General features: G+C 36.7%; 1 protein-coding gene across 2 annotated transcripts in view; it reads right to left on the bottom strand.

Moving 5' to 3' along the window:
* Nucleotides 1-1225: 1225 nt before the first annotated feature.
* The window catches only part of LSM14A (LSM14A, SCD6 homolog A (S. cerevisiae)), a 19927-nt gene continuing 782 nt past the window's right edge, over nucleotides 1226-20370 (bottom strand). The window contains exons 2-10 of one of the 2 annotated variants that reach the window (XM_010284797.1): nucleotides 12495-12658; nucleotides 11010-11142; nucleotides 9801-9923; nucleotides 7783-7959; nucleotides 7412-7474; nucleotides 6564-6743; nucleotides 4888-5059; nucleotides 3784-4012; nucleotides 1226-1889 (exon numbers count right to left, since the gene is read on the bottom strand). In XM_010284797.1, the coding sequence (XP_010283099.1) occupies nucleotides 1854-1889; nucleotides 3784-4012; nucleotides 4888-5059; nucleotides 6564-6743; nucleotides 7412-7474; nucleotides 7783-7959; nucleotides 9801-9923; nucleotides 11010-11142; nucleotides 12495-12658 (1277 nt within the window). In that variant the 3' untranslated portion in view covers nucleotides 1226-1853. Of the gene's footprint in view, nucleotides 1894-3783; nucleotides 4013-4887; nucleotides 5060-6563; nucleotides 6744-7411; nucleotides 7475-7782; nucleotides 7960-9800; nucleotides 9924-11009; nucleotides 11143-12494; nucleotides 12659-20370 lie in introns of both variants that reach the window. The other variant, XM_010284798.1, reaches the window with a different exon arrangement.

Genomic DNA, 20370 nt, shown 5'->3' on the forward strand with positions numbered 1-20370 from the left:
AAAGAAAGGGTCAAAAAAAAAGAGAGAGCGCGCGCCCCTCACTGCCGCGGAGCAAGGTACACGGAAGGTATGCCGTATGCCACGCCGCTGCCTCCCAGGCAGGGAGCAGCCCCGGTAAGCCACGCGCAGGGGAGAGACCGAAAGCCCCAGCCCGGCAGCAGGTATCATTGGTATTTACATCTCATCGCGTTTAAATAAAGCCTGGGACACCTCGTACAGTATACACAGTTATTGCAACAGTACAGCATTCGTCTCTGTGGTCAAAAGCCCCAACGGTTGTTCAGAATCATGATTCGTGGATCCCAAAAGGCATTGTCGTTAACATGCAGAAAACATTACTAAACAATATTATCTAACTTCTACGGTTGCCAAGTACTTGACCTTAATAAGGAAACCAATTACAAAATACTTCCTCGTAGTGCTATACAAAAGTTATAAAATTAAGATTCTACCAACCACTTTTAAATATTCCAATTTTCCAACAGTGCAGTTTTCCACATCTTTATCACCACTGAACATTTTGAAGATAAAGTAAAAAAAATAAATCAGCAAATTAGATCAAAATGTTTTAATCTTTGGATCCCTTTATTCCTGTGGCCTTCATATACATATACAGACACAAATGACCAGGTTTCTATTTCAGCATATCAAAAACTTGTAACTAGTCATTCAGAAGTGGCAGAAAGTCCATACTATGCCAGTTGTGACTCCACGGTCTTAGAACCAGAGTCTTAATGTCTCCAAGCTATGGTCTATCAAAATGCAAACAACTTCAAACACTAAGAATTCTTTAAATTGCTTATTCCTACAGGTATTACAACAAAGTTAACATTTCAAGAATTGACAAATGGAGACATACTTTTGTCCCAGGCGCTCCAGGAGAATCGCTAACTCATGTGCCTGGTCCATTATTAAAAAAAGTTAATATTTATGACTACATAAAATTAATTGCAAATTTTGACATATGAAAATTTATTTTCTCCTTATTTGAAAATATCTCCTTAATTTGGTCAAATCCTGTGATATGCCAGAAACTAGAAAATCAAATTCTTGCAAGAGAAGTGAAGAGTTTATCCAGTTTCGTGTAATGGAAGAACATTTTCAAATCTTCATTATAGTCCAAATATAAAAATCAAACACTTAAGCCTGAAAAAGCTGCTAAAGAAAAAAACCCCAACTAATTCAGTGTTCTTCAGCATATCAACTTCTGCAATAACACAGTATGTTTGCCGACTTAAAAATGTTTATTCTTTAAAAAATTAGTTGCTTTTTATACAGCTATACAAAGTTTGTAATGTTTCTTTGGCAATGGGATATAATGGAATTTTACAACTATATAAAAAGTTTCCTTTGCCTAAGAAACAGTATTTACTGTGTGTACATATTAGACTGACAAAGCAAGTTTTCTAATGTCCAGCACCCTAGTTGATAAAAGTACAACTATCTCAAAAGGGATATTACAGGATTTCCAAAAAACAACCTTCAGTGGATCAAAACACTCACAGTATCGACGGCCTTCTGCATACAATTGTCCTTACAACTTGAAGCAATTATCAAATACAGTTTAGTAATAAGAAAAATCCTTTCAGTGATGAAAAAATACTTAAACTCCATCGAAGTACTGCTTTATAATTAACTATACATAAGAAATTACTTATCCTTCTGTCTCAAATATATTTAATGCTCACTGTTTTCAAAGATGGCCATTTTTCAAAAGTAACTGCATTACACCCCTTTGAAATTAAATAGTTAAATCCCAGTGCTGGTGACAAGTATACAGCAAATTAACTTCATTCTTTGCAGAGACTGAAACTAATTCTCTGGATCAAGAAGATCTAGACGTTCACTCGGTTTCAGCTTTCTTGTAGACTATGCAGCAACTTTGTTGTCTTTCTAGAGGGAACAACAGTAGAATGTTAAAATTAATTTTGCAAAACAAAAATCACAAATTAATGTGGGCAACAGCACTGGGAGAAGATGCACTGTGATGGCTACTTCCCATCTTCTGAAATCAGAAAGACAACCTCCCTATCTGATCAGATTAGCATCTGGTCAGAACATGCTCTGGCACACGCTGAAGCAGCTCGCCACTTTGACCAGATGTGTGGCACAAATCCTTGGTCACCTCCTACTTTTCTGGAAGGCTGTGAAATTCTTCCATTCAGAAATTCAAATCTTTGATCTTCAACCCCTCATTCCAATTCATGCTCAGCTACCAGAGGTTGGAATTACTAGTCCTGCGAGTTAAAGAAAACTAATGAAGGAATATCTGAGGGACAGTCAGAAATCTTCTGTGATGAAAAAAGGCCCACCTCTTTTTTTTTTAATTAAAAAAAAATCTTCAACCAGAAAACAAAGATTTTGTTTTGCAAAACTTTTAACTGCGCATGCAGTAAACTATCAGAGGGAGTTCTTCTGTCCCAGTCAGAATTGTAAAAGCCTACATTTACTTGCACCAATCTGGTTAATTATTGTTACTGGTTCTAAACAGTATGACAGTATTATTTCTGTTCCTTAACAAGCTAACATTCAAGTTGCATATACACACTAAGTGTCCAGAAAAAAGGCTTTTACTGAAATTATTGAAAGATTTTAGTTTTGCAAGCAATTGAGCTCTGCTGATTTACATAATCTGTACAATCAATGAGCTTTTGTAAAAAGGAGAATTCACATGATTTCCAAGACGACGACAGTGCACCTTAGATACCACTGGCACAGAATACATCACTTTACTAGCTGGGGCTGACAAATAGCTTTGCCCTTCCTCTGAATGGCTGGTAGGAAGAAGACGTAAGATCTTCAACAGGAAACAGAGAAATGGGTGTCTTAATAGTGTTGCAAAAGCAACAAATTGCATAGTTATACTGTAAAGGAAGATTCTGCTCTTTAGCCATCATAGCTCTTGCAGAACAAATTACTATTTCTATGCTTATGTGATGATGAAAGTATGTTTGTAGATCAGGTTACTTCACTTAGACTTATGTGGTGGCTTCTGCATAACTCTTGAAGAAACTGTAAGCTTCATTTATACTTAACTAAAAATAAAGCAGTAGTACTTCTTTTAGTCTTTTAAAAATGGTTTCGCTATAGGATAGACACAGATCTTTTCTTTTCAAGTTCTTATGCCTTATCTCCCACAGTTCTTTTCCACTGAATGACTAGCTGAAAAAAGTCAATCCTGCCTTAGCTTTACCACCAAATATTGAATATAATTCTGTAAAGTTGTATTTTTACAAAAAAAAAAAGTGTAACAGGACCTTTCATAACTAAAATATTTTTATCTTCCTCTTTGCAAAAGGTCATCGCTACACTTCAGTAACTTCAATTACTGTATTTTAGGGGTTACATAGGATCTTGAAAGTCTCTAGGCTTTGTCCCAACTCATTCAACAAGGTTTGTTGCACACTAGAAGCAGGTTAAGTTACTCCTTCTCAATATTTGTATTTTACAATATTGCTTAGAAAAATGCTTGCAATTCATGTTCCTAACACTTGTACTGAATCTGCACAACTTTCACCCCACCCCCCCAGTTCTAGCTATAGAACAAATATTTAGGGCATGTGAAGAAAGGCAGCTTTTAGTTTTGGTTGCTGCTAACAGTAAAATGATGCTATGTGACAAAAATTTCAGCATTAATGGACTTTCAATTAAGTAGCTCACAGTATCTGCAAAACACTATTCAAGAAATTCTAGCTCAACATCAAATCCAAAAGCAGGACTTTTTTTTACCACTAGTTTCCAAGAACAGTGGATCACGTGATAGTAAGATTAAATATATGTTACCCTATATTCAAAGTCAGCAAACTCCCTGCCTCCACGACCTCCTCTGAATCCACCACGAAATCCTCGGGGGGCAGTGAAGCCACCTCTTACACTTCCTCGTCCTCTTCCACCTCGGAAGCCAATCCCCCCTCTGCCTCTGTACCCTCCACGGCCACGACTGGGACGCAGTGGTATTCCGAAGGTTTCCGCATTTAATCTTCTTTCCTCAGCCCAGGTGGGTCGCCGTTCTCTGCCATACAAAAGGAACAAGGATTGTTTTAAAACACACTTCAGAAGGAAGATTGGCTGGCTTAGTTAGAATTGCCAGAAAGCCCATGAAACAAAAAATGATACATTAATCACATTGTAAATCTCCAAATTATCCCTTTTGCAAGAATCTAGATGTCTGCCACAATTCATTTAACTCAATGAAAAGGGATACATTACAATATCATTAATTATACATTAATAATGTTGTAAGAGTTTCCCATAGAGAATGACACAGTCTGCATCCTCTGCACACAGCATCATATAATAAATAAAAGCTGCCTGCAATTTAAAACAAGAAACAGAAAATAAGATTTTGCAGCTACAGATGTTATTTTCTCTGGCCATCAGTACAACAAAACAATCTCCCCCTCACTCCGTAATTCAAAATAGGTCAGCAATACACAACATCTTGTCTAATAAAAAGGCAACAGCAAAAGATAAGCTTTAATTTTCCTGAAATGCTATTTTCCCATTCAAACACCACTAATGGCCAAGATGGTTACGTAATCTCCTTAAAAACCATTACCAAAGCACAGTCATAACTGATTTAACTAAAGTGGTAATTTACTAACAAAACAAAATACTTCAGTAAATCTCAAAAGGAGGATCTGGAGTATGTACACTCAGTTCTAGAAGCACTGTTCTAGAACAGCATTTTAAACTGTCTTCCTACTGATGTATTGCACTTGCCCACAAAGAAATTTTGTGCATCATACTCCTGTCGTCCCCCCTGCATGTGGCCGTAATCCTCACTCACTTTTGATTCAGAGATGATTGTAATGAGTAGTGCTTACACTACCTTATGACATAAACATGCATTAAGTAGACTAACAAACTTTCCCTTACAGGCCATACCTATTGTCATCACAGGAGATGTTATCAAAGAAAGATTTGGTTTTGTCATAGTAGCAGTTGGGTCCAAGTGGATCTTCCTCATCCGCATTCCCTTCACTATTTTGGGTATCAACACCTGAGTCACCTTTGTCTTCTCCATTCACAGGCTTCTCTGGTTTCTCAAGTTTATCTTCTGGAAAATAAAAGTAAACAAAAGCCTTCCAGAACATCATACTAAACACGATGGCACTGTTAACTTACTCCCAGACAGGCACAAACTGTACTGAAATATACAAAAATACAAAACACCCTCCAAAATTTAACATGGAAGTCAAATAATTTGACACATAAATTGGGATGTTTTGCTGTTGCTGTCTGGAGGTTTGATATCCTCTGTAGTCTTTGTGGGTTTAATTAACAAAAAACCTGTGGCAGAATGGATTTGACAGCCATCTACCTTGGAACCTCCTAGCTACTTCCTCTACAGACTTAAAAGCCTCACTCAGTCATTCCTCATGTAAAAGCCATACCATGTTTTTGCTCATCCCTGTTACCCTTCTCCATCTTTAACTTTGCTGTTACCTCCTTCAAGGCACAGGTCCAGTATTCAAGATATTATGCCACAAACTGACTTTATGATATATTTGTCTAGCAGTGCCTGCAGTTCAACTTACTGTTTTGACTGGTACTGAAAAAAAAAGCTGATGGTTCAGCAGAACTAGCTATTATGATCTTAAAGTCTCATTCCTAAATGCTTAAATCGCATGATGCGGTGCATAAACTTCAGTTAACCGGCTCAACCTTTCCACAACACACACAAAAATAACCACTCTCATCTCATAAAATATTTCCATAGCTCTTTATTGTTAGCTTTCCCTTTCTTCTCTATTACTCAGAAAAAAATAGTATTAACAGCAAACTGTCAACTCATTTAAAAAAAATGATCCAGAAAAAGGGGCAAGCACCAGAGAACAAATCCTATGGGACTCTACTGGTGTTTTTTCTCTACACTGAAATCTGACCATTTATTCCTACCTTTTGTTTCCCTGCTTCTAGCCAATCATTTACTGAAATAGCAAAATCCCTACTTTAACCTGTAACAATTTGTCCAAAAATAGTAGCAGCAGTGCAATGAACAGGTGGCTGGTCACAAGAGAATGAGGTAATTGAAACAGAAGCCTGCTAGAAAACAAAAAGTGCTGGCAGTATGGATTTGAACTACTCCTGTGTTTCTTTCGAAAAGGGTAAAAGCAAAGAAATGCTTTCATAAATTGAAGATCTCGTGCATCCTCCAGCAAAGTTCTGATCCCAAACTCATGTGATTGCTTTTGGTCTATTAATTGAAAACATAAACCACAGGTTTTCTTTCATGGCATCTTTTCCAGAACTCCAAAGTAAATTCACACTACTGGAACTTCTGCTCAAGTGATCCGCATTTTTAACCATCAGACTTGTTAGAACATGATGTATAATATTTACTAGTTAAAGTTCCTTCAAAACTCAAATACTGACCCAAGCATTTAATAAATAATCCCAGTTTACTTGTTCCTTGATTTTTTTTTATTTGATTTGTTCTTTTTAATGACTGCAAACAAAACTTAGTAGGATATGCCTTTTAAAAGTTGTTCTCCAAGGTGGGGTTAAAACAGCAATACACAGTTTTTCCATGCTCAAATCTAAAGCAAAGATTGGTTTACCTTTTAGTTTAAGTTTATTGTGAAATTCTCTATCAATTTCCTCCTTGTTGAACTGTGCATTCGCACTTTCAAAGTCAAAGTCCTTCTCAAACTTCATTGGACCATCCCTCCTAATACCAAATCTTCCTCGGCCCCCTCTGTGACCTCCACGGCCTCTCCGTGCTGAAGGTCCTCCTGGAACTGAAAAGAGGGAAATTCTGTTTGGTTTTGTTTTGTGCATTGGTTTTTCTTTGTGGGTGGTGGAGGTGGTTGTTTTTTTGGGTGGGGTTTTTTAATTCCTGGGGTAACAGCTTGGGACTTCATGCATCCTCTTCCTGCACTTCTGTTGTTAGAAGTCCTGTCGGAGCAGCTTGTAATTTGTAAATTCACTTACATCAATTACAGCAGTGACACAGAAAGCATAATAGTACTAAACCTGCGTACTAAGACTTTCTAGAAGTTATTAAAATGTTAGTGGCTTTTCAGTCAAATATTTTTGTAGAAAGATAACGGATTTTATTTCCTGCTATTGTGTCTATAAATCCATGAATACTGCTTGGTTTTGCATTTTTATTCAAATTGCTTAATATAGAGCAAGCAGAAGAGATTTTCTCTCTAATGCTGACTTTTTGTGCTTGTATTATTCTGACTCGATACAAAGTTATTGTTACCCACTAGAAACAATTATGTGAAAGCATTCTAAATACATGAATTCTTTATTACTGTATTCTGAACTGCAAGATTTCTGGATGTTAGAAACAAAGTCCTAGCACTTCACAAACTATACACTACGTTGTATTTTAGCAGACTTTAAAAAAAATTAATCAAGTCTGAAAACAATGATAGCTATTTCTCAAAACAAGATTTACCAATTTGTCGTTTGTTTTCATTTCTGAGTTCATTTTCTGATCTTGAAACCTTGTGTGCTTCAGCTAAAGTTGGAAATAAAAAAATGATTTGTTTATCCAATTAGGTATTTTTGATCATACTTTTGTATATATATTGTTCAGATTTCAAAAAAATCCAAACCTATAAAAGTAAACCACAAGTTTAACTTCATAAAATTAAAGAAAATTTAGAATATATGCTTGACTTTAAAAAGAAATATATATAATCCAGGTCTCTGCCAGCCAGTCTACCAGTAACGGACAGCACGAAAATTCCTACATGTTACCCTTAAAAAGAGCACTTCATATGTGTATGGAAGACAACAAGTCATATGAAAATTATCCAAAGCTACCTCGTCTATGCTCTTGATTCTCTAATGACTTCTGGCTAGCAGACACCAAAGGTCTGGCTGGTACAGGGCTCCTCCTCCCAACTGGTGCTGGAGTAGGCAAGTGGGCTGAAGGTGTTTGTACCGCTTGTTCCATAGTGGGGCTCCTTCTCAAATGATCTATCTGAGGGCTTGAACGACCTGGGGAAAAAAACCAAAAAACAAAACCCAGAGAGTTATTTCTCATCCACAAATTTGAGTTACTGGTCTCAACCAATCTAGACTGACAGGTTTATCTGCCTTACCAGTCAAGACAGCTGTGTCCAAAGAAGAAATAAATATTTCTGCACCCTCAGATCCACTAATCCAGAATGAAGGATATTTAGCAATTCCCCTTCCCCTAGTCTAAAAGAAAAAAATGGGTAGGACAATTAATCCCTACCAACCCATCCATCATGTGCATTTAGCTGTGGAATGAAATTTTTTGATTGGAGGTAAAAATACTCTTTCTGCCTCCCTGGAAAGACAAGTGGAACGTGACTGCTCCCAAAGGCAGATATACAGTTACAATACTGGTATTTCATTTCATCTAGCACACTCTGTTGTATGATCACCACAACATAAATGAACAGTGATGGCTAATGGCAGGCATAACGCACATGAAGGAGCTATGAACGCTTCCCCACACAGTGCTGTTCACACATTTCAATTTGCAGCATGAGTGACTGGAGCCAGAAGCATGTTTTAGAATTTTGCTCCGGCCAGACAAGTTTACCACACCATATAGGTAGATCTGCTAAGAAATTAGAATAAGAATCAAGTGCCAGTAAGTAGAAAAAAAAGAATAATGTCATATCCCATAAAAAAGCTAAACAAAAGAAGAAAAACATCAAATAATAAAAAAAAACCAAAACAAAACACAACACCACACACTCTACAAAGATGACAAATTTTTTTTTAAAGCAAACACACAGAGGAAATCTCATTAGTGCCCCCCAAGAAACTGTGGCAGAATGTATGTTCATCTGGAGCATGTGTTATACATTAAGTCCAAGAATCTTACAGGTTTTTAATTCACCTCCAGAAAACCAAGTTACTCTTTCAATAGAGAAACAGTAAATGCTCAGTATACTCCCCCTGCCTCTTTCAATTAATGTGACAAAATAAAACCTATTTTTGGTAATCCACTCAGCTAATCCTAGAAAGCACTCCACATTGGTATACAAGTCTTAACTAGAAATTAGGAAAAACCTGTTTGCTATAAGTGTTTTGCCTTTTAACATGACTGCATAAACTTAAAAACAGCATTAGGAATATATCTTACCACACAATTTTACTTGTGGTGAAGAGTGGAAGCACAGGAAGTAACGTCTTTTGGATTTTGAGGAGCAATCTTAACACATTTGCATGAAAAGTGAGGGTGAAGGTGCTCAACATTTAGTTTCTTTTTTCTCTGCCACTCAAAAAGCATCAAGAACTTCCTTTTTGCTTCTACTTTCTTTTTCCAGTATTACACAAACTACCTATACAGTTTCTATTACTTTTAAGCTTACTTAACTGTTACGTCACTACCTCTACAGGCAGTCATGTCTGCTGTTGTTATTTGTATAAATATACATTAACAAAAAAAAAACACACCACCCTTGGGAATAAAGATTTAAAAATTGTACGCTGAAGGACTTCACAATCCAATCAGCATGAAGTATCTTGAGTTTTCTCATGCTATCAATAAAACTAGATATTGAATTTCTACATGCACCTATTTGCTAACATTATTCAACTGAAGTCAGTCCTAGTCCTCAATATAGGTGCCATAAGGATAACAACAAATGTGCCACTAACAGTTACCTGTGCAGCATGCCAAAATGTAGGCAAACACACTTAAGAGAGCAAGTACAAAGACTCTCAGCGCTTTCTGGTTTTAATACCAAGTGTTTTCATGACAGAATTCAGCTATTTGGTTAGCATTTCTGGCAACCACCTATATCACAGGGGCATGATTGGTCAAAAAAAAAAAAAGATCAAAGACTTAAGAGATTTACCTTGAGACATCTGTGTTTTTAGTGATCTTGCATCTGTTGTAAATGCAGAACCAACTGCAGTGCTTTGGGACATACTAGCACTGGCTGAAGAGTCGGTTCCAAAAGATGTTAAAGAACCTCCTGCTTTGAAAGAAATAATATAGCTGTAAAACTCGGTTTAGACTTTTTTTTTTAATTAGCATTAAATGATTAGTGAAGCCGTATTAGGCAATTATTCTAGAATACACATAAGTCTGCTCTTCTTATACACTCTAAGTTTAATGTAATGTACATTACATTAAACTTACAAATACATATTTGTAGTAAGTTGGTAAGACTGTAATACCTTCATGCTTTTTATCTAAAAAAAAAAAAAAGCAGTGCTAACTTCAGTTTTGCAAGTATTAACATAGCATAGCTATGAAAGCATCTTACAGGGTAACAAACAACTGTCATTGGTATGCATTTCCACTTAGCATCTTTTAAACAAAACCATGACTGTCACATCTTAACTGTTATCAAGTTATGGCCAATTCTACAGCCTTCCTTTCACACAGCTAACATTCTCAGTACCAAGAGTAACGCTGTCACCATAACAGTTGCAAGAATGTAAGCTCCTATGTGAAAAACTAATAGGTGAAATAAATAACTTTAATGGAGGAATGAAAGTTGGTGGGTGAGTCTTAGAGAGCATCTGCAGTATAAAGGAGGGACTAACCCATGCAGCTCTCAAACACTTCCAGCATGTACTTCATGCCAAGGTAAGGTCTCATGAATAGCTGAAGGACTGTGCTGGCACATGGATTGCTGTATAATCCAAACCCTTTGGTTAAGGAACACACCACCTGGTCAACCTGGGATACCAGATTTCTGCAGCACAGCTATAGGCCTTTTGTGGACAAGCCGCCTCTACCACTTGTGAAATACAATGAATACATGATGAATGTAACAAATACATAAGAAAAAGAACGTATTCATGAATACAGGAACCTTTCCCCACTTGTCCCTCTGAGATAGGGTGTTTAGTTTTCAATCATAATTGCTTTGATTTTAGCTGCAAAGGCTATGAAAAACTCTAGTTTTGAGCTAGACTGTGGGACTGATACAAATTAAAGACTGGATCTGACCTTAGGATAAGATGTTGATGAAATTATAAGCACAGATTACTGTCTATGCACACACCTGCAAATTCACTTATAGGAAAATGCCAAATAATAAAAATGAACATACCAACTCCAACGGCACCAAACTGCTGCCCCACCAGTGGGCTTGGACTAAACTGACTGTATGCAGGCATTCTGCCAAAAGGACCATAGGACCCCACAGACTGGAATGAAGATGTAGTTGAAGATCCTAGTGAAGACTAAAGAAAAAACACACTTGCAGAAATTCATGTTTGCACAAGAAGTAGGAAATAGTTCTGCAAGGCAAAAAATGCAGAAACTCTAAAACTATTTGTTAAATTTACCCTACCACCATCACTGTGGTTAATACAAATAGAAGACCTTAACATTCATAAAGTTGTTTCTGTAAATATCAAGAATTTAACTGCTTTAACACACAAGCAAAGACAGCACAAAAATTATAAACAGTTAGCATAAAACATTTTCACAAGTATATATACAGTTCAGAAAGCACTTTTATCCTTCCAATATCACAAACTTGTGAAAACAATACCGTAACATTTTGCAATCTCTTCCCTAGAACCTCAGATACTGGACTTTCTTGTCAAACACGTGCATAAGTTTTTGTTGGCAAACTTGTGAAGTGTCACATCTTCTTCCCTGAAGTTTCAAAAACCACATGAACAATGAAAGACCCAAACATACTGGAGAAGGGTGGGGTTATTACTATTATTGGGCCTACCAGTAATACAGTTTCACAGCTCTCAACTACCACTGACAGAAGTAGTTGCATCAAATTTAGCAAAAGATTTTAGAGGATTGCAAGTGTAGTTTGTATGGAAGTAGCAAGAATTTTAAATGTAAACACTTACATGGAATTATCAAGTTCCATTTGAACCAAGAACTTATATCTTGCTCTCAGGGATGATTTTAAGACACCCCATAAGCACAATGAACAAGCCGACAAATTTCAAAAATAACTATCTCTGTCAGTCCATTTACTACAAAATAATAGATTAACTAAGCTTGAAGCCTTCAAGTTGTAAGTTGCCTTCCCTTCAGCAACCAAGTATTCCCTTTTAAAATAACTGCCCTTTAGTATGAAGCTTTTTAAAAAACAAATAGCTAGATTAAATGCTTTTAAAGTCATAGTCAGCAAAAAAAGTTGAACATTAAAATCCAAAAGCAAGCAAAACCAAACAAACCAACCACTAATGATTTGGCAAGGTTTCAGTATCTACTCCATTTGACTTATACCAAGTCTGATCTTTCCAAGAAGTCTTGCATATGTGTCCTCCTAAGCCAAGTACCTTTCAAAAAAGGCATCAAGGTCTACTAAAAGTCATTTGTTGTTTTTGAAAAGCAGGCAGCTTTGGTATCCAGTGCATTGTGCTAGAGTTAGATTTCAACCTTGATTTTCAGAGTTAAAGACATGATTCAAAAGACAAAAATCTTTCCAGAGTTTTTTTACATTGGGTTGTGAACTTTACAGCAACAAAGATATTAATTTTTAAACACTCAGCTAGAGAGCACTTAAAGATACCAGGTTATACCTTCAGCAACAAACATGTAAAAAAATGTTTTTACCTACCTGAACAATAGCAGGGTCCTGTGGCAAAGAACACTGAGGCTTTGGTGGCTCACAGACAGTTAGGTCTTTAATGTCACTGCCACGGAAAATAATATACTCAAAGACTTCATCACGAGGTGGTATAGGTCTATCAGTTGGTCTATCTTCTGTACCAAAGGAGCGCACTGCAAAATTGGGAAGGGGGGCGGGGAACAAACAAACAAAACACAAACACACCCCACATTCAATGAAAAGTTTTAAAATATACTACCTAGACCAACAGCATTAAATAAAAAAAAAAAAGTTGTTGAAAAAACCCAACAACTAAATAGGCAGCACATTCTTTGCCATTATCAACTGCTCAGACATAAACAAATAATTTGATCTTACAAGCTTCAGTTAAAAATCAAGCAGAAAGATACCTTTTCTATTCCTTACTGAAACATCACTTATGCTACCACTCACATGTTGATTATTCTGAGAGTTTTCTGAGGGTAAGGGGAAGCAGGAAAGCAGTTTTCGCTAAAGTTAAGACTTCCTGGACATTATAGCAACAGGAACACCAACAAAGACTGGTTAAGTCAGTCCTGTGAATCAAGGGCTACATGAACTTTACATACTTCATATTCTGCACTTGCAAATCACAAAAAAAATTGCTAATACAGATAGAAACTAGAACATTAAAAATTACCTAAAACAAAGTATTTCTCAATAGATCCAAGGTCTGAATCAAGATTTAAATAAAAATTATTAATTCTGTGGCATGACAATTTTCATGAACCAAAACGCTGGTGTAAGTTTCATATGATCTCTGTCAAATTAAGTCAACTCACTGGGGCATAACCATCTTCCTAAGTAGGCCTGCATAGTGTGCAACATACCAAGACATTAAATCTATTTGTATGTACCTAGCTGAATTCCAACGGTTTTCAGATTGCATAGCGATGAAGCTTATGATGCTTTTCCCTTTGCACTACGTATAATCACTACCTCTGCATATGGCTAGCAACACTTCACGTTCACTACCCTTTCCAAGACTTTTCCTCACCATAATACTGCCAACACTTGGTGAATATAAAATTAAACAAAAAAAATCTGAAGAGATATATCTCCAGGAGCTAAAGTTTTGTAAGCAAAAACTAAACAATAATTGAAACCAGAGAAGAAAAAAAAATTACAATCACATTCTACTGAACATCAGTTTGCAGCAGATTTAACTATCCCTCATGACTGTCTTTGCTCTAGCCTTTTAAGAGGTTTTTGTTTGCCTTGTACAGTACTACAGGTTATGCTGAGAAAACATATCGTATTTTGCTTTATTTTACCAGAATTAGTATTCCCTCCATTTTCAGATGCATCAACAATTTGGAGACATCATTAGGCACGTATTTGCAGCCATAAAACCATTAGTCAAGAAAAGCAGAGTTTTCTGTAGAGGTGTATAAAGTGATACTGAGTCATTTCTCAGGCTGCACCAACCATCTTCTGTAACTGTTACTTCTTCTAGTACTGCATAAACAGAGCTTATCAGTCAAGTATTACAGATCTTTTTGAGAAGCATTAATTCAGGGATAAAGAGGTCAACTCCACACTACAATGAAAAATAGTATTAAGTGGCTACAATTATTTTGTTCATACTTATATAAACTTGAGATTAATTTCATCAATTTTTCTATTTCTGTGCATCTGAAAGTCTGCTCTGAATGGTACTATAAAATGTAGGCACTGTAAAAAGGCATAGATTGTTAAATGAATTTCAGTATTCTGTTCTAAAATAAATCTGTCTTTTCTTCCTCTACAGAAAAAGTTATATGAAGCTGAAGAATTTGCAGAAATTAACTCAAAGTAACACACAGTAACTTAACAACATTTTCAATCGGTTATGTATATTACATTCAGTTGCTTTTTATTCATCACATCTTTCTATTTCAGTCTTAACTTCAGATCCAACTTCACTTTCTAGCCATCCTATACTCTATTTATTGGAGAACTAGTAAATTAACTTGGTTCTTCATTCCATCATTTGACCTGCTGTCTTGGTAAGTATAACCAAAGTTGATTTTATATTGGTTCTCTTTGTCCCACACTGACATGGTTGCTCTAGTGGCCATTTTGTCTACAAAGGTGCACAAAAACCAGCCAGAGTGTGATCAGTAAGTTACTGAAGTATTTTAATTTCTAGCTAAAGTGAAGGAACTAAGCAGTAGCAATACCATCAAAAGGGGTAGTAAACTAGAGGATCACATCTCACCTTTACACAGAAATGAAAAGCTGATTAACTATAGAAGAAATCTGCTTGGAAAGTACTTTTTAAGTCAGAGCTATGCTGCATGGATAAGTATTTTACTACTAATACCAACATCACAAGACACATATAAGAACAGTTTTAAAACCTGGCAATTACTTTTCTCCATTCTAAACCAATCAAAAAAGAAAGTGAACACCCTAACTTTCATCTACTGACACCTTCTAAGACATAAAGGGATTTTACTGTATGTCAACAAGAATTTGTCTTTCTCCTCATCATAAAATTATAAAAACATCAGAAGGTAGTATTTTCAATAACAAAAATTAGAATCAATCTTTAAGACACTCAGCTGTCTATCCAACTATATCAAGACACTAATAAGGTCATCAATGGTTTCACAATAGAACACATCAAGAGTTGCTACTAAGAGTTTGGGGGTTTTTTTTCTACCTCTCCACTGCCCCAAACCAAACTGGTTTTGGTGCAACTCTCAGCAAAACATAAAGACAATTTTGTCCAAGGAAGATTAGCTCTGCTGGAGAGGGATAAGCAAACTCCTCTGATCTGGAGTTCAACCTTTCCCTCACACCAAAGCAACAAAAATAACCATCCCTGAGTCTAATTGCCTCCTAAAGCAAGGAACCAGAACTGCATGTACAGCGACCTAAGCAAGCAGTTTAGTATAAGGGCTACTCAATGTTTTTGCAGTGTTTATCCCAACTAGGTCCTTCAGATAGTAGTATAGAGTAAAAAGTTGAATGTTACTTTTAATATTTTGCAGAGGGATAGCTATCTTTATGGTTTCTTCTTTCCTAGCCTGGATTGGGATTTAACATAATCTGAGCTCGTTAAAGTAAAAATTCTAATATTAAAGGTGGCCAGTACAGTAGGATTTTAGAACAAAATAGTTTTTACCATAGTTTTGCATAATCAAAAATACTAAGTTGCCAGAGTATCAAAATGAAAAGGTATTGGAGCAGCAGCAGTCTTAGAACTCTATCCAGCTTTGTCTCTTGGGGTATTTCCTCAGACTACATCCTTCCTCCAGAAAAGGTGCAGTGGTTCACATATAGCAAAATACTAAAGGGTGAGAGGAAGTGAAAATAAAACACCTGGAAGATAACAATCTTCTAACACCAAGAGTATGGTAAATCCATGTAAACTTGCCTTGTCAATTTAAGTTTTTTATTATTTTGGGTTTTTTTAAATGAGCTAAACTGGCTTTATGACTTGCAAACAAAAAGGCAACCATCACATCTTGAAACCAAACTTATTTTTTGTCAGCGTAAATACACACCCTTACATAGCTAGCTAGCAAGAAACTAACACTGTTGAGCCTAACAGGATTCATGTATGTAATTTTATGCCCAAGTAGCTCCACCAATTTCATATTGAAGCGCTGTGAGCAAATCTTTCTACAGATTTTGACTGACTTAAATGTTACTGCTATACTATATTTTAATACATATTACACTACTATAGCATCCAAGGAAAACATTGCAACTTTCCCTATCGGTTAACATCAATTATTACCTGTTGATTAACACAGAAATATACTGTGTTAATCAGAAGCCAAGCTATATATTCTACTAGCAAGAGGACTCTGTTCCTATGCAATGTGAATTATTACAAATATGTAGTTCAATCTCTGTATGCAGCACTGACACAATCCTATCAGACTTACTTCATATGTAGCATACATACACAGAAACCAGTCTTAAGGCACCCATGAGAAGCATGACAACTAAAATGAGACCACCACTAACAGAATAAGACACTTCAATTGCCATCTCTCTTCAGAACATCACAACCTTCTCCCTGCAAGCATGCTCAGATGCCTGCACACCACATTACAGAAGAAATATTATGAAGGAGACAGCTTGTGGTGGGCTCATACCTTCAGCACAGTTAATTCAGTATGCACTCCCTTACTCTTAAGGGTGGTGAGTTAACAGGGAGATAGGTATGAGGAAAGTAGCCAGAAGTGGGTTTTGACAAGAGGAATTTTTCTGTTGTGACACACTATGCACAGGGTTGTTTTGGCACACATGCCCTAAACCTCAAAGCATGGAGGCAGCATGTCACTTAATTGACTAAAAAAATAACTTCATAAAAACTTGATAAAAATGTAACCCTTCCTGTTCCCGCTCCCACACCTGAACTATAGGAAATGCTCCAAGTCTTCACAAGAATTTAACTTTTTTCTGCCTATGTTTGAGGCTTTCACCAAACTAATATTGTGTAAAAGTCCAAATGGAAGGGAAGTTTTCTCTTTCATGTGCCATTAGACTATGGAAAACACTATCATAGATGGTTGAAAATGCCAGAAATGCCAAAAGTTTAACTAATTCTTAAATTACTGAAAGCTATTTTGTTAATATCTATTGATTATAATGATTCCAAATGCAACTCTCAACGGTCCAACAGCTGATAAGTGAAAACTGATGCATTATACCAGATACACAGTATGTAATTTTCTTTTTCTTATACTTCCATGACTAAGGATTCCCTACTGTTGGCAGGGAACAAAGCCTTTTCTGACCCATTATGGTTGTTCTTACACAGTTTACCCACGTTAAAAAATCCATCCCTCTAAATCAGTGTGTTGAAATATGTGTATTACTAGCATGAAACATCACACCTCGTTTTCAATGCCACAACATGTAAGATCAAGCATGATCACTCATGATTATTCTACAACTGCCCTCAGGTAGGGCAGCAATCACTTTACAGCAAGAAAATTTTACTCTTAACTGTGGCTTGCAAACACACTATTCTTAAATTGGTTGGACTTAATGATGTTTAAAAAATTAAGTATGAATTAGAAGTATGAACTAAAAGGATATTCCAAGTTAATTTAACTTGAAACTTTACAAGAGTAGGTGGGTTTTGGTTCCAAACACTAGCTCTGGAAAGCTGGCAAACAAGAAAAAAAACCATATGCACCAATAATATATAAAACCCTCAAGTAATTGTATAGCTTGGTTAATATTTGGAGTCTGATATAGACGGGACTTTTCACTTATTTAAATAATAATACTCTTTAACAGCTCGTGAAAGGATGCATCATTTTCCATTATTAGACTCCAGGTTAGGATAAAAATGTTATGCTCAACATTTAAACAGTTGCTATCTTCCTCTAACTCATGAGACAGAGGCTGCAACTTTTGCTAGTGAAAGGATCACAGCTTTGTAAATAAAATGCCAATCAGAAAACTATAGGACATTGCCCCTCAGTAACTGAAGACTATAATCAGTATCCTGTTAGCAACCCAAAAACCTTATTTTGGTCTAAAACCCCAGAAGATTTAAGATAAATGAAGACATTGCACATGTAAAACTTTGTGACATTAATCTCAAGCTTCAGTTAAGCCCACTGAAGTCCTACTGTTAGGCAAATCTGTAGTTATTCAAGAACAGATTCTGTGTCTACTTTTGCACTTTATGTCACAACAATTTCAGTGATTTCAGTTAGGAAATTAACAACAATAAGCCTCCCTGCACTCAACCCAGGTAACAGTCACATGAAGCCAGTTACAGAACAGAGCAACCGTAAGCATCCAGTCATCCTTTAAGGCTCCCTCCCCCTTTTTCTGGCAGAAAATTTGACATTTGTGGTAAAGATCCATGGTAAACAGATCCATGGTAAACAGTTCTGGTTTGACTTCTGGACTCACCACCGGAAGGAGAGATAACTATTAGCCGATGAACATATTTACAGCTACAGACAGTTCAGAAGGAAGATCCGCTTCTTTCACATACAGACCTGGCCATGATTAACCACAACTGTCACATATATGCTCTCATACACATTCACATGACCTAAACCTTCATTTATTCAGAAACTTGAATACTCTAGAGTTGAGCAATTTGTTCATGTGCAGAGTGAACTGTTTTACAGTCTAATATGGCTGTTATCAGCTTCCAGATGAAGCTTAAGATTTTTGGTTCCAGGTGGCCTAGAAATACTGGTTTATTCTCTTCTGAATGATGACACTATATTACAAAACACATTCTTCAGCTAACCCAGCCAAGTTTTATTAAAGCAAATTTAATGGTTTAGATTTACATTTCTGATGAGAGCTATGGGAAGAGAGTAGATCAAACTACAATTACAAATCTAATCTATCTTAAGTATGTACACTTTGGCAGATATGCTTTAACACGACTTAACCACTCTTGAAAAGTCATGCAAAACTGGCTTGGTCAGCACTAAATCTGTCTAATTTAGGACAAGATTATCACAAGCTCCTCAAGGATGGGGTTCTTTTAAGTGCTTTTGTACAAACCCTAACAATTACAGCATGCAACTGGAATTTCTAAACATTTATTTTTAATCACATTGCTCATCTTTTTCTCATATAAACAAATACTAGCTGTCCTTTTTAAACAGATAATACAATTCCAGAAAGGTAATTTAACCTAAAAGCAACTTTAGAAATAAGCAAAAAAACACATGAAAGCTAAATGCCCCATAAATGAACTATGCAAGCTTGGGACCAAACCTACTACAAGGTGTTTCAAAACATACATATAATAATTTACAAAACAAAGCAATCTATTTCTTAAATAATAAGGGGGGGGGGGGGCCCTTAAAGTCACAAGACACACAAACAAGAAATACCACAGAGACCAACGTGAGATAAAGGCAAACAAACTGCTACACGGTTTGCAGCAGTATCAACTCCACAGACCAGCTACTATACACACCAACTCTGTAAAACGTAACAGACTGTCATTATGCTAGAATGCTAAGCCTATCATATCAAACAAGAATTGAGGCTCGGAATATTCGCAGTCCCAAGTATTTAATTTACACCAGAAGTATTTTTTTCCATTAAGTAATGGTTGGATAAACGTTCTGCTTTTATATATGCATTTACACTATTTAGCAATACTTTACAGGGTCAAGAAGTATAAAGTAAAATACCATTGAGTTTCGCAGAATCTATTATAAGTAAGTTACTAAAAAATCCGACTTAATGTTTTACCTGAATATTGCACAAACTTGTGTTTAGAGTGCATTATTGTGCACAAGAAACAGCGAAGTACTTCGGATGCCCAGTTTTAAAGATCCTCCAGTCTCTCTTCTCAATAAACATATCTTTCTAACTTTCTTATACATACACACACACATGTCCTCTGGCCAATACATTCTCACGCCAGTGTTTGTACTCAATTTCGATTTATACACTGCTATCTCGGAAATTAAGAGCTCACGATCAGCCTTTGTTGATAACCTAGGTCTCCCAAGATCCCGTTTAGACCCGAGTCAGTAGAGTTCAGTCGCAATCGGCCCTGTAGATCTGCCATTCTTACGAAGCGAAGCACTCCTCTTCCCAGTGTCCCTCTCCTACTCCCTTTTACGCACTAACGCCAGACCACTTCCACCGCTGAGGACTTCATACTTCTACTCTATTCAGGACTCCTTTTAGCAGCCCCTACCTAGGTAATGTTACTAGCTCCTTTTCGCGACGGTCCCTCCGCGGCCGCTCGGGGCTTTCCATACCCCTTCCCAAAGCCGGGGGAGCAGCCCGCGCGGCGGGAGCAGGGGCCTCCGCAGCGCTGTCGCGCCGCCGCTTTCTCACCCTCTTCCTCACTTCCACCTCCGCCGTGAAGCGTCGCGGGTCGCCACAGCCCCGCCGCAGA

The sequence above is a fragment of the Phaethon lepturus genome, unplaced genomic scaffold (assembly GCF_000687285.1).
Source record: "Phaethon lepturus isolate BGI_N335 unplaced genomic scaffold, ASM68728v1 scaffold264, whole genome shotgun sequence".
Taxonomy (NCBI): Eukaryota; Metazoa; Chordata; class Aves; order Phaethontiformes; family Phaethontidae; genus Phaethon; species Phaethon lepturus.